Source organism: Apteryx rowi, unplaced genomic scaffold, assembly GCF_003343035.1.
Source record: "Apteryx rowi isolate R43461 unplaced genomic scaffold, aptRow1 scaffold_1, whole genome shotgun sequence".
Classification (NCBI taxonomy): domain Eukaryota; kingdom Metazoa; phylum Chordata; class Aves; order Apterygiformes; family Apterygidae; genus Apteryx; species Apteryx rowi.
The window spans coordinates 1,295,614-1,308,940 of record NW_020447196.1 but is presented as its reverse complement, the minus strand read 5'-3'; the positions used below and the strand labels follow the sequence as shown (position 1 = coordinate 1,308,940).

General features: G+C 42.2%; 2 protein-coding genes across 5 annotated transcripts in view; one reads left to right on the top strand and one right to left on the bottom strand.

Annotated features, from left to right (window-relative positions):
- Positions 1-1,461: 1,461 nt before the first annotated feature.
- LOC112963018 (histamine H3 receptor-like) lies at positions 1,462-7,966 on the top strand. The gene is made up of 4 exons (XM_026059710.1): positions 1,462-1,561; positions 1,909-2,307; positions 2,389-2,555; positions 4,659-7,966. Exons 1-4 carry the CDS (start codon positions 1,462-1,464, stop codon positions 5,544-5,546), a joined length of 1,554 nt encoding a protein of 517 aa, XP_025915495.1. The 3' UTR covers positions 5,547-7,966.
- LOC112963351 (vacuolar protein sorting-associated protein 35) overlaps positions 3,205-13,327 on the bottom strand; it is a 76,917-nt gene continuing 66,794 nt past the window's right edge. For 2 of the 4 annotated variants that reach the window (XM_026060316.1, XM_026060324.1), the window contains exons 13-17: positions 13,041-13,163; positions 12,516-12,695; positions 11,094-11,333; positions 10,258-10,401; positions 8,062-8,955 (exon numbers count right to left, since the gene is read on the bottom strand). In XM_026060316.1, coding sequence (XP_025916101.1) covers positions 8,776-8,955; positions 10,258-10,401; positions 11,094-11,333; positions 12,516-12,695; positions 13,041-13,163 — 867 coding nt within the window. In that variant the 3' untranslated portion in view covers positions 8,062-8,775. Of the gene's footprint in view, positions 4,062-4,907; positions 5,023-7,964; positions 8,956-10,257; positions 10,402-11,093; positions 11,334-12,295; positions 12,355-12,515; positions 12,696-13,040; positions 13,164-13,327 lie in introns of those variants that run through there. The other 2 variants (XM_026060298.1, XM_026060307.1) reach the window with 2 other exon arrangements.

Here is a 13,327-nt window from a genome sequence, read left to right as displayed (position 1 = left end):
CAATCAGATAGTAATTATCAACAAGCTTGATCCTGCTCAAACCAAAGTGAATGGAAAACCGCCAATTGTCTCAAAAGGAAGCGGAAATGAGCCCCCAAATTAGGGAATAATAATCACAGTGGTAATAAGCTAAGGCTTCAGCATTCCTGTCATTTTGCTTTATATTATATCCCCCATTGCTTTGGGGATATAATGATATGGGAGTATGTAAAAAGTATTTTGCTACTACACATTGGACATGCAGCTGCCATTTCTGTCTCTGGACTAACATAAATGCAGGGGCCCTATCATAAGTGGTGCAAATTGCAAAATCTCCTCTGTGGAGCTTCTGATTTATAGGGACGACCTGGCCTAAAATTTGTACTTTCAACATTGACAAAGACTTGATGCTTCTCTGGGAAAAAGGCAAGCCCACAATTGCTCTGAGAATACASGCTAAACCTCAGACAAAAATAGACAAGTTATTAAAGAACAGTTCTTGCTTGCCTTACCTGACGTCCGCATGAATAGTTTTCTCTGCCGAATGCTGTTGTAATTGCCCCTGAATTGTTATTTCAAACAGCAGATTTATGCAAATCTTCACTGTTTTTATAAAAGAGCTTACCACATGTGAAATGGTGGCTAAATTAAGTGAAGATTATGTGCATCCAATGATTGTTTTTGAGCAAGTTCTGTTTTTGTTTAATCACAAATGGGCCCTACCAAAAGCAGCAAGTCCAAAACTGCCTACAGTCATGAGGAAACTCGCATGGAAAGAAAGGAGAAGTCTGTGAATGGCCACACAGTTTAAGTCAGAGTCAATCCAGTGGGCCATATCACAGAAGGACAGGCAGGCTGCATTTCCTCCATTAGTTCACCCTTCAGTCGTAACAGACTTCAGCAGCCTCTGCAGTTCATCGAGCAGTCACTGTGTCCCACTCCTCCTGGCCTGTGCTGCATCAGTCATCTCACCAGAAGCTGAACAAAGTCCTTCCTGACTGCTCATGTCTTTGGCTGCTGAAGTAGATCAGCCTTTTCTGATATAACTTGGTCTCTGACATCCTTGTCACAACACCCTTCAAATTACTAAAACTACCACCAGTTTTTGAAAGAGAGGTCTCAGAAACACTGCGCTCCTCTAAGCTTCGTGAAAACAAGTAGCCAGGCACAGCAGAGACCTCAGCGCTCCCACAGCAGGTAGGGCAGAGGCAGCCGCAGTCTCATCCGCCCGACAAGGCCATAGCCAGCAAGCCCATCTGCGGAGGCACCAGATGGCCACCCAGCATATTGCAGTGCCACTTTCTCAGCCGGGCCATCCAAACAGGTAGGTGAGGGGGACAGAAAGTCTATCAAACATGGCAGAAAGCAAAGACTGTAGTGGTGACCCTACGGGGCACGGGAAAAAGCTGCAGGTATTGTGCAAGGAGTGAGCCAAGTGAGGCAGCTGGGAATACCTAGCCATCAACAAACAGTACTGGGGTCATGGCAGGAAACCGAGGATATCACCGGGTGGCCTGTGCTGGGGAACACGAGGAGCGTGGGGTAGTGCCTGGCCGAGACTGGAAGAAAGCAGAGCTGTTCAGTGAGGCGACAGACAGAGCGGGACGCACACCATGCCATGCCTCACGAGTTCTGCTCCTCACAGCGCGAGTCCCTGTTCTGCGCGCAGGGACCCCTCTCCTTCCCGCCGGGACCCCCCTGGTTGCCCACGGGCCTCGCAAGGCAGGCTCTCCTCCGCCCGCGCGCAGCAACGACCGCCGCTGGCACTGCCCGCGCCTGCAGCCGCGCTCCTCCTCCTGCAGCAACCGCGGGCCTGGCGCCGCGCTCGGGGAGAGCCGCAGGGCGGGCGGCCGTGGGGAGAGCGCGCGCGCGGGCGGGCGGCCGTGGGGAGCGTTACCTCACGCCGCCTCACAGGATGGCTCCTCTGAGGGAGCCAGGCCGCCTGCGGGCAGCGGGAACGGGGCTCGCCCGCGGCCCGGGCAGAGGCGGGACCCCAGAAAGTTTTGCGGCGCCGGCACAGCCCCGGCAGCGGGCCGGAGCCCCGCGGGCTGCAGCCAGCGCCGAGCCCGCAGCGCCCGGAGCCGCCCCACGGCCCGCAGCGCCGCTCCCTCCCACCCCCGCCCGGCGGGGGCTGCGGCGGGGCCTGGCAGCGCGGCGGGCCCTTCTCCGCCGCCGCCTCGGCGCTGCTGGCGGCGCTCATGGGGCTGCTGGTGCTGGCCACCGTGCTGGGCAATGCCCTGGTCATCCTGGCGTTCGTGGTGGACCGCAGCCTCCGCACGCAGGGCAACTTCTTCTTTCTCAACCTGGCCATCGCCGACCTCCTGGTGGGTGAGTTCCGCGGCCGGCGGGGGGCGGCGGTGCGCGGCGGTGCGCGGCGCTGCACGTGTCACTGCCGCGCTCTGTCCGCAGGCGGCTTCTGCATCCCCCTCTACATCCCTTATGTGCTGACAGGCCAGTGGAGGCTCGGCAGGGGCTTGTGCAAGCTGTGGCTGGTGGTGGACTACCTGGTGTGCACCGCTTCCGTCTTCAACATCGTCCTCATCAGCTTCGACAGGTTCATCTCTGTCACCAAGGCGGTAAGGCTGGGCGAGCGGTCCCGAGCTGAGGAGGGCTGGTGGAGAGGAGAGCCCCCACCCCGGCGCGGGGAGCAGCCCCACAGGCCGCGGCAGGGGCCCTGAGGCTGCCCCTTAGAGCAGGGCGCTTTGCTGAGGTCACCCAGCTCCCACCCCGAGTGCATCTCACCCAGACACCGCAGGAGATACGGCCTATCTAGGTATTTCCCTCTGATCCTGGAGCAAATGGCTTTGGCATTTAACAGCTGCAGAAATAGCTTGAGCCTTGCCTCGGTCCTGCAGCACATCAGTGATCAAAAGAGAATTAGACTGGACTTTTCAAATCCAAAGCTAACTTCATTTCTCACATCGATCATACAGCCTCTAAGTATGTTAGATCATGTTGAAATAACATGTTTTATCTGCTGATAAATACACTTCAATTTTCTACACACAGCTCTTGGTTATTCTTCATACCTCTGTTCTGCCTACATTTCTTGAAAGCATTTATTTAGCTTCATTGCTCATTACAAATCACATTAAGAAGCAATTGCTTTTTAGCAAACAGTACAAAGAGAGGCTGCAAGATCACTTAAACAGTTTATATGCAACTTACAAGTGTTTTACCAACTTCTTTTTCAAGAGGGAGAAATGACCAGATTAATTCTTAAACTTCATTTAATGCCTTTATTTTCTAGGTACTGTATTAGCCACGAATTTTATCTTCACAAACCAGACTCTCATGACTATACACATAGTACAAATATATAGATTTGATAATTTCAGAAACAGGGAAACTGGTCATTTACTAGATGAAGTTCAGTCACTTTCAAATGTTTCAGATCAATAAAAGTCCTTCCCAAAGCAAGAGTACAGAAGCTGCCAATTGCATTCAGGCAGTATTAGAACAAAAATGTATGAAGTTCTAAATTATTCTCCATCTTAGTGAAAGTTTTAATCTTCCTACAAGGCTGCTCCTGAAATCATTAGTATTTTTGTTGTGATTCAGGAAAAAAAATCTGGATTTCTCAGCTGCATGGGGAATTCTATAAGAATACTGTTGGCTTTGGACATCATGATCTGCAGATTCAGGCAGTGGAAATGAACCCTGAACACAGAATTCAGGTTTGAGACTCATGTTTCAACAAGTCAGGGAAGTTCACATCTAAAACTGAACTAATCCAGGTCCCTTTCTTGTAAGTGAAAGATAGTATTATTTGTTGCTTCAGAAATAAAAACAAAAGTCCACAGTGTTGGCTGCTGCAGAGATATGAAGACTGAATTCTGATTCATTATATGAGTATTGTCCAATAGACCAGAGAATTAGAATACTGGGAATCAGAAGATGTTCATTTGTGATTCTACTCAGTTCTATTACATAGTTTATTGACTCACAGTTACTGACAAATACTTTTAACATTTTTTACACCTTAGATTCTCTACTTTATAAACAAGGGAAATTACTCTCCCTGTAARGTATTTTGCATACCACAGCACTCCATCTCTAAGTCTCCATTGCAAATATGTGTTCTGCAAATAAAGGAATGAAATTCATAAAAGAATGAAATTAAGGAGATCATAAACAGATAAAAACTATTATCCATTAATTTTTTGGTGATTTTCACATCTTAAGTTCTGTATTGTAGGCTCTCTCTTATACAAAGCAGGAAGATAAGATTTTGCATGGGTATTCTGTGAATTCAGATCCCTTTATAAAAGTTTAAGTCATTTAATTTAATATACATATGTGAATTTTGAGGGGCCATGTTTTTTAAATATTCTGTAAACAGGCAGCACAGCTAATGCAAAGGAATACGTAACTGGTGACAACTGGTTCTAGGAACTGTAGTGGTATTTGTTTTGGAAAAGCCTTCGTTTTCTAGCTTTTAAGATCTGATGAAAGTTCTCAAAACACATCCAGCCACCTTGATGATAACGATACTGTTTGCTGGAATGGACATTGCAGAAACACCTTTTCTTTGGTACTAGTAAAGCTTGGTATGACCCTCACCCTCAAGCCAATATATTACTGTCAACTCTCAAAAATAAGAGGGGGTGATATTCCAAGGTTCCCATGGAACTGTTTGACATACTACTAACATACATGACTTAACTTTTCTCTCTCAGGTGAATTACAGAGCTCAGAAAGGGATGACCAGAAATGCAATTTTGAAGATAATCACTGTATGGATTGCTGCTTTTCTTCTCTATGGTCCAGCCATCCTCAGCTGGGAGCACATTGCCCAAAAAAGCATCCTCCCTGAAGGAGAATGTCATGCAGAATTCTTCTACAACTGGTATTTCCTAATGATTGCATCTACTATTGAATTCTTTACACCTTTCATTACTGTTACATACTTTAACTTAAGTATTTACCTCAACATCAGGAAGCGCGCATCCCTCAGAAATGAAAACCTATCACTTGGTCAAGAGGACTGTGAAATAAGTTTCCAGGCAGGAAAAAGGGAACACACCATATTTTTTGTAAAACCTGCTAACAGAGACAAACATGAGAAGAGAGCAAACAGCCTTTCTCCCCCTAAACCACAGGCTTCAAGGCTCAGCCCACATAAGCTTGACAATCAGTCATTAAATTTGAATGTCARTCAAGACCTTCCACCACTTCAGGTAGATGTTGAGACCAAACCACATAGGAATRGTTTGGACAAAACTACAGAAAGCATATGCAACACCACAGGCAGAGGGGAYATTGCTAATGCTATGGCAAATAAATTTAGGCTTTCCCGGGATAAAAGAGTAGCAAAATCATTAGCAATTATTGTCTGTGTGTTTGGTTTGTGCTGGGCTCCATATACACTCTTGATGATCATTAGAGCAGCTTGCCATGGGCACTGTGTGCAGTATTCACTTTATGAGACTTCATTTTGGCTTCTGTGGGTGAATTCAGCCATTAACCCTGTTCTATATCCACTRTGCCACATGAGCTTTAGAAAAGCTTTTATAAAACTCCTGTGTCCAGGAAAAGCCAAAATTCATCCTCATATTTTGATGTGAAAGGAAAAAAAAAACCACACAAGTTTGAAGAAAAAATGCATCTTGTTTTCAGCAGGAGCATAAACTGGCTCAGTGTTCACCTGCAAATATTAAATGCAATGAGGACTGAGTACTTCAAGGGAATACTGATAAGTGGATACAGGTGTAGATAGATTTAGGACTGCATTGAAGGAGTCATCCATGTTGCTGGAGAAACCACAATTAAAACAAGGCTATTTGACAAAGTTCTTTGGGAAATTATGCTAACAGTATAAGTCTAGTGCACCATCACCAGAAAGAAAAGTGCCAAAAAGAGAATAGAGCAGTCATGACATAGTTAGATTTCAGGTTCTCTCCCTTTTAATAATTATAGGTATTACTAATAAGGAATTTCATTGTGTTAAGCATAGGCCTGCCATATTTCACCTCCAACCCTGCTCTATAAGGCTCCCAAGGATATTAGCTGTGAAGGGTAGTATGCATTTTTGGGGGGGCTATTGCCCCAGTCTCTGCAATATTAACAGCTTTCTTCCTGAATGGCAAGCCAGACAAGATGGTTACTAATGGGAAAAACTAAATACTAATGTCCAGGAAAAGCATGGGACAAGAGGCAACAGAACAGTCAGGTTACTAGAGAAGCTCAACAATTACAGCAGGTAAGGGAGCACAGATTTGGGTGGAAAAACTGATTGAGAAGAACGAGAGTACAATTTTAGAAGAACTGCAAGATCAGACAGCACTCTGAAGGGAGTTTGCGCTTTGTGATACAAGGTATGAGAACCAGGAGCTTGTGTACTAGGAGAGTTACAGGGGAAGCTCCCTCTCCTAGCTAGGACTTCCTGCCCCTTCTTGGTGGGGGGGCTGGGATCCTGCACAGGCAGGAATTTACTCACAAGTCAAACTTTTACTCCTTACAGAACTGCCAGGTATTGTTCTTCTCTTGCTGTAACTWTATAGTAAGCCTAATTAATCTACGAGATCTAACAGGGAGATTATCATTATGAGAGAGCTTAAAGTCAACTTCTCTTGGAATGATTTTTTTAAACAAAATACAGACTAAATTTGAAATTATTTCTATTGCATTTGAAAGAAACAAATGTGTTGGGTTTTTTGCCCACCTACTGGATCTATCCATCTAGTCACAGATGGTTTAACAGAGAATATTACTCCAAATGTTTACACTTTAAAATGATGCCCCATCAATAGCATGGCCCAAAGTCTGTTAAAATTAACAGCCTTCCTCTTGACCATAGGTGGCAAARAAGTACTTAGTTGCTTATGTTTTCTGCTCTTCTGCCTCTGCCACAAGAGATTCACATAGCTAGACCCTGAGTGCTGTCTACATCTGTCCCACACAAGAAGTATCCATTTGAACACCAACAGTAAGAAATTTGTTCTCACCCTCATGAGCATCTTCTGTGGTTTGAGACACTTCCCTTTGCTGACAAGAGGAGTGATAGCTATTGAACATAGTTGTCCATTGCCACAGGCAAAATGCATGTTAGTATAGTTGATCTCAAAGTTGACACATTTGGAAGTTTACTTTGTAAAATTTCAATAAAAGTAATTCAGAGCTGTGCAAGAGTCTTAACTGTGTAGCATTAACACATGGTGAATGGACACAAATCACTCCAGTAACTTCACAAGCCACCTTTTTTCCATATGTCATGATACTTGGCTTCATCTAGCAGTAGCTCCTGTGCTAAATGGATAAAGTCAATGGATCTTTCCATACGTCATGGCTTCTCTGTACCTCCTGAACTGAGCACTCCTAGCTTAAATTGTCATGTTTTAAACTAAGGCCATTTCCTGTCTTTGATCACCCTTGCTGCCCACCTTTGAATTTTTTCAAGTTTTATATCCTTTCCTGTGAAAAGACCCAGACTGCACATACACATACAAAAGATACAGGCAGACCACAGATCTACAGAGTAGTAGAACAATAACCTAATTTGTGTACTCTAATTCTTAGAATTCGTAGGATGAGATTTGCCTTTTAAAAAACAGGTGGCAAACACTAAGTTATTAGGCATCCCCCACCAGTATGTCCCATTTCATCATCCAAACAAAGTAGGATAATTTAACAGTGGTCAACTCAGGGAATGAGGAAGTTCAAGTCAGTTAGCTTTAGAAATTTAAATTCAGTTAAGACAAAACAGACATGTGAACTAGGTCTTCAGCAATTGGTGTTAATTTACAGAGTAGATCAGTCTTCACACAAGTTGCCATCAGTAATTGTTCTACTACTCCAGTTTCTAGACGTTTGTTGCCACTTGTCTGTTTAGCACAGACCTAGAATCTGGTAGGATTCTCCATCACTCAGAATGCATCAGAAAAGCATTCTGACATGTGAACATTCTTCCAAATACTGCTGAGAGGATGTATGTTAGTTTTGAATGATTACCCCTGTACCTACCAGCTTGTCTGAGTTAACTATACCTTGATTCTGTCCCCTCAAGGCATAAGTTGCTTTGCTTTTAATCACAAGGTGGCACTAGGTTCCACTGTGGCCTTTGAACAGACATGAAACAACAGATGTTAATAGCAACTTTATTGTTTCACTGGTGCAAAATCATGATACTGAATAAACTTGTGTAATGTATTTTCCCCTAAATTTACAGTAATGAAGGTTATACATATTCTATATAGATTGCAATTTCTCTATTTGGACCAAAATTATCTTGATAAATATGCCCTGTGCACAATACTGGCCCTCACTGAGTGTCACAGAGCCTTAATATGCAAAATATAACTTCTGTTTTGAACATGGTACTTTAAAACTCTCCAAACATGCATTAATATATTCTAGTTTTTAGGGAAAAATATTACACTTAGTCTTAACTTGCATTAAAAGAAAAGCACAAGCGGAATCTGACATACAATAATCCCAAAAATCTGATGCTCTGTAAAAGTCTGACACAGTTTCAGATGACAGTCACTGCCAGTTTAAAACTCTAGTGCTACAGAAGCAACAGTGAACAGACAGAAAAGAAACTGAAAGAACTGAAAGAGCCCTATCATGTCACATGGATTTCAAAGAAAGTTTCAGTCATGCTAACTGATGAAACCTGTAGTTGCTGGTCCAACCTTTTAAGTTTGTTAGGGTACTCAACACAAGTGTTTGAAGTGCCAGACTGAACACATGAATGTTAACTTAACTTGACATTTCTGAAAGGCACAATCTATGAATCTATCTTAAAAAAACATATGGTATGTAAATGAAAAGAAACAAGTACAGTGTGTATCTTCTTTAAAGGACAAGACCTTCATAAATTGGCCCCTCAGATTCTGGCGATTCCCTCCTCAGACGCAAGTGCTCCAGTGTGTTGTGAAAGTGTTTGTTAATTTGTTCTGTTTCTTCAGTAGATTCAAGGTTTGGCAGATCTTCTCTAATCTTCTGTATGAGCTGATTCAAAACCTGAATTGTCACCTACAGGAGAAGATAGATACACAGAATCAAAACTGTCAACAAGACCACTGTACAAGTGCATAGACATTTGTTAACAGACTTGTCTCTGAACTACTGGTACTAGTTCTTAGCAGTATGATTGACAAGACTGCATGCAGACAACTGTTGGACTCTGCCTCGTCTTGGTCCTCACAGGAGGCACAACACTGATTTCAGAATTTTTTGAAAGTAACCCCCCCAGCCCCCAAATGTTAAGAGCCTGTTAAGTTACTAGCCTGATAGCTTTGGATCTTTTACTAAACCATTTCTCTCCAACAATTTAATATATAATAAAAGGCTTTAAACAAATAAGGCACTTTATTTTTTTCTGTGCGCTCTAATATAATCCATTTCCTTTAGACATCAGTCAAGATCGCAACATCAAATTGATAGTACAAGTTTTCCTAAGGAATGACTAGATCCCCAAGAATGGCACAGCTGTCTATGGTGCCAAGAACAGCATCACATAAAACATCATAGCAAAGTGTGCTGCAGACCACCACTGTATCCAGAAACTATTCTTACAAATCTGCCAAGTGTTTTGTAATTCAGAATTTGATTTTAATCTCTATCAGATAGCATCTCCTACACTACAGCAACTGAATTGGCTTCCTGCTACAGTAGAGCTCTAAAGTCATTAGCAAATCCCCAAAATCTCTTTAGGGATTCTCACCACAGCATGTTCATTAACATCTGCTCCCGATCAAATGATGACACAGGAAGATGTGAATCTGTACTTGATCAAGCAGTTCCCCCACCCCCTTCAAACTGAGTAAGTTTGCTAGTTATCAGCTAAAAACGTATGAGGCAACTATCTCAGATTTCAGGTGCAGACCTTAAGCTGGTACATGAGAAGTCCTGTAAATTTCTAGAAATTAAAGCTCACACCAACCATTTGTGGCACTCTTAGCAATGACAACCTTAAACAGCTGTAATAATTTTCCTTACCTTAGTATGTATGAAGTTATGTACTTCTAAAATTAGAAGAGGAAGTTGTAAGAGTCTAAGTCCTAGGTGGTTTTGATCTAATAAATACTTCAGGTATCCAAGTCTCACAATTTAAATTCAGAACAAGATTGCAAATATTATTTCCTTCCAAGCAATGAAATGTGCAGAGTGTTTTTTTTGTTCTGCTTTTTTAAATTGACTGTTCATATTGCCAGAGTTTGTGCCTCATGAGAGACTACAGAGCAAGTTGAATAGACATAATTAGGGGTATAAATGTGAATGAAGAACTTCAAGGAATGCTCTTTACTTAAGAAAAGATAAGGTATTTTCACTCACCGCCTCATTTTCCTTTTCATAAAAATAGATGTATCTATTCAGAATTTCTATGAAAAGCTGGACTTGCAGAGAAGGGTCCATGCATTGATTTGCTATTTTTAAAGCCTTTTTCAGGCATTCCATCACTCGTTTTCCTCCATGTAGCTAGAAGGAAGAAACACCGGATTACAAGAAATAAAAAAACCTTAGTGAGCTCCAGTATCACTTTCCTTGCATATGGCATTTCCTGGTGGTCTGCCACAGAAACAGACTGCACAGGACTAGACAAACTGTAGAAAAAGCTGTCATTAAAAGCTTACCTTTCCTGGCTGTTACCAGTTTGGCTAAGCTTTATGCTCAAATCAGGCAATAACATGATCAGAGTTGTTGAAAGCCTTCAGTTATCAGATCTGTTAAGTTCCATTTTGTAGTAACAGGTACACAAGTGCACACTTTGAGAAGCAGAGTTCACTGCTCTTTATAGATACAACTCATTTGTTTGAGAAACCCTGCAGAGCACATGATTTGTTTTTGACTTCAACAACTTCTATCTTGAATTTGAAGTACTACACAGCTAACTTGCAGACATGTGCAAGAGGCAGTTAAGTGAGCAGACTGTACTTTGAGCGCCAAACTAGTTGACTGCTACAAAAGCTTGCATAGTACTTCCACTTTTAAAGTTGAGCTTTTCCACTTTTGTATTTACATAGTTTATACTGCAGTGAGATTTAGAAGCTTCATATTAGAACACATTCCAATCAAACCTACATCATTAAGTCATATGCACTTTAGAAGGGAGGCCCTGCTATGTTTCCGAGGTAGGATGTATTATGCTGTTGCAGCTTTAGTCTTCTTACCTCTTCTCCATTCTTGTCAGTGTTGCGGCCAGACCAAAACAGATGGGCACAAGTGCTCACAGCCCGGCACTGGTCTGGCTTCTTAAGAAGCTTAGAGGCTGCCAGCGCACACTGAGTCCTCAAAGGCTCATGGTTCTCCTCACTGAAGCACTTCATCCTTTCAAATGTCCCAATTATCAAGGTGATTGCAGCCAGCTGTGCTTTTGAATCACTGATTTCATCTTCATACAGAGAGAAGGCCTACTCAAGGGAGGAGGCAAGAGTTTTAATCACTGCTTTAAAGCAACATTAGAGAAAAAACACACAGCTGCTAGTGACAAAGTGCCCACAGTTTTATATCCATTAAATAATTCAGGCAGAAAAGATATCTTTCATAGAAACTGTCAGAATCAGGTTAAAGCCACAGACTGAAAAAAGTTTGCAAGAGGTACATTTGTTTACAAACACTTAAGGAAAAACTGATCCTCACATGTAATCTGAAGATTGAAATTTCTATTTAAATAAGGAACTTTAATAGTCAAAATAATCCTTGAAATGGATTTGGTTCTTAAAAAGACACAAAACTGTACAGCAGAAGTTGTGTTAGGTGAGTGACCAGACTGTGTACGAGAAGTGTTTGCACTGCTGCTTGTATGGATGAGGAGCCTTGAAAAAACCCACATGACAAAACCTTGGACTGTATCTCTAACAGAAGGTATGTAATTGTTATGCTACTCTTGTCTCCAGAGTTGTACCACAATGTCAGCCRATACAAGACGGTGAAAAAAGCCACAGGGTTATCAGAGACTCAGTTTAAGAATGTGCATTAGTAGCAGTGTTAGAGGAAAGATTGTGACAACACCTGCAAGCTGGATAACATGAAATACACTGGTTCAATATCTGATGGGGGGGTGCGCACCTGGGGAGGTATTTGAAACCAGTAAGGCTTAAGTTCAAATAAAGCTATAGGTTAAGTGGATTTTCAGACAGTAATTTATAATAGGTTTCAATACAAGGATTTTTATTAGTAAAGCCCAGCATGACAGATGTGAACACTGCAAATTTCGGAGACCTTTTGGAGGGGGCTTGGGGTCAGGAGAATACCAGCTAGACAAGAGGAGCTGGGAAAAGGTCTTGGAAGCAACAAAGGAACATTTATGTTGAGAAAGCTACATTCCTCCAGTGAACCAACTATAGGAGTAGGAGGCAGCATTGCAACATACCACATGTTGTCAGACTGAGTATTCAAATCAGTAGCAATGCAGCTTAATTCCATAGTAGCCTGGGAAGCAAGAATGAAGATCAGGAATTTCTACCTAGTAGTGTTAGCTGTCAATCATTTCAGATTTCTTTTAATCCCACTAGACAGTTAAGTGTTAAAGAAAATGAATCAAGCCAGATTTAAGATGCCAGAAAGTGACTACAGTAGTTGGACATTCTTACTTGGGACATGAATTCATATGCCACAGTTTCATGATTCTCAAAGCCAATTTCTCCTGCAGCCAGTGCTCCTTGAAGGAAGAGCCGGAGAGGCAGCTCTGCCAGTTCTGCCTTGATCAGAGCACTGATGGTCTGATGAGCAAACGAAAAGATCTTCTGGCACTTCTTTTCCCATTTGTCATCCTAGAAGAGTGAAACAAATCAAAGCTCAAACAAGACCACTGCTATAAGGAAAAAAAATCTACACTGTAGATTTTCCTAGTTCTATAGTCTGCACAGAAAAAAAACCACGTCATGGGCCAGCCACCCAAGTAAACAGGACTAGCCAGTTTCTGCTTCACCATTCCTCAAGTGTTGAGGTAATTTGAGCTGATAATCCTCCCTAAATTAGAAAGCATTTACATATTAAGCAATAATTTGCTTTAAGAGAATTAAAAAACCCTAACCCTGTATCAAGTCTTAGCAGACCAAACACATTCTAGGAAAACAAAAAAGAAGCAAATAAGAGATACCTAGAGCTCAACTCACCACTTTGGAGTTCTCCTTGTAGCGAAAAGCAAGCTGATATGCTGCAAAAACCAATGGTGGCAGTGTAAAACGAATACGCTGGTTCCCACCTGCACCAAAGTGTTTCCGAGCAGTGTTTAAGATCTAAAACAGAAGGATTAATAGGTTAGAGAATTCTGGAAAAAGAGCTATGGTATTTGCAGCTATAATAATCCGCATTCTAAAGAACAGGGACATCAAAGAGTTAGTATCAGAAAAATTACAACGTATTTTAGGAACTACATTAATTAAATTTGTGCAATATCTGT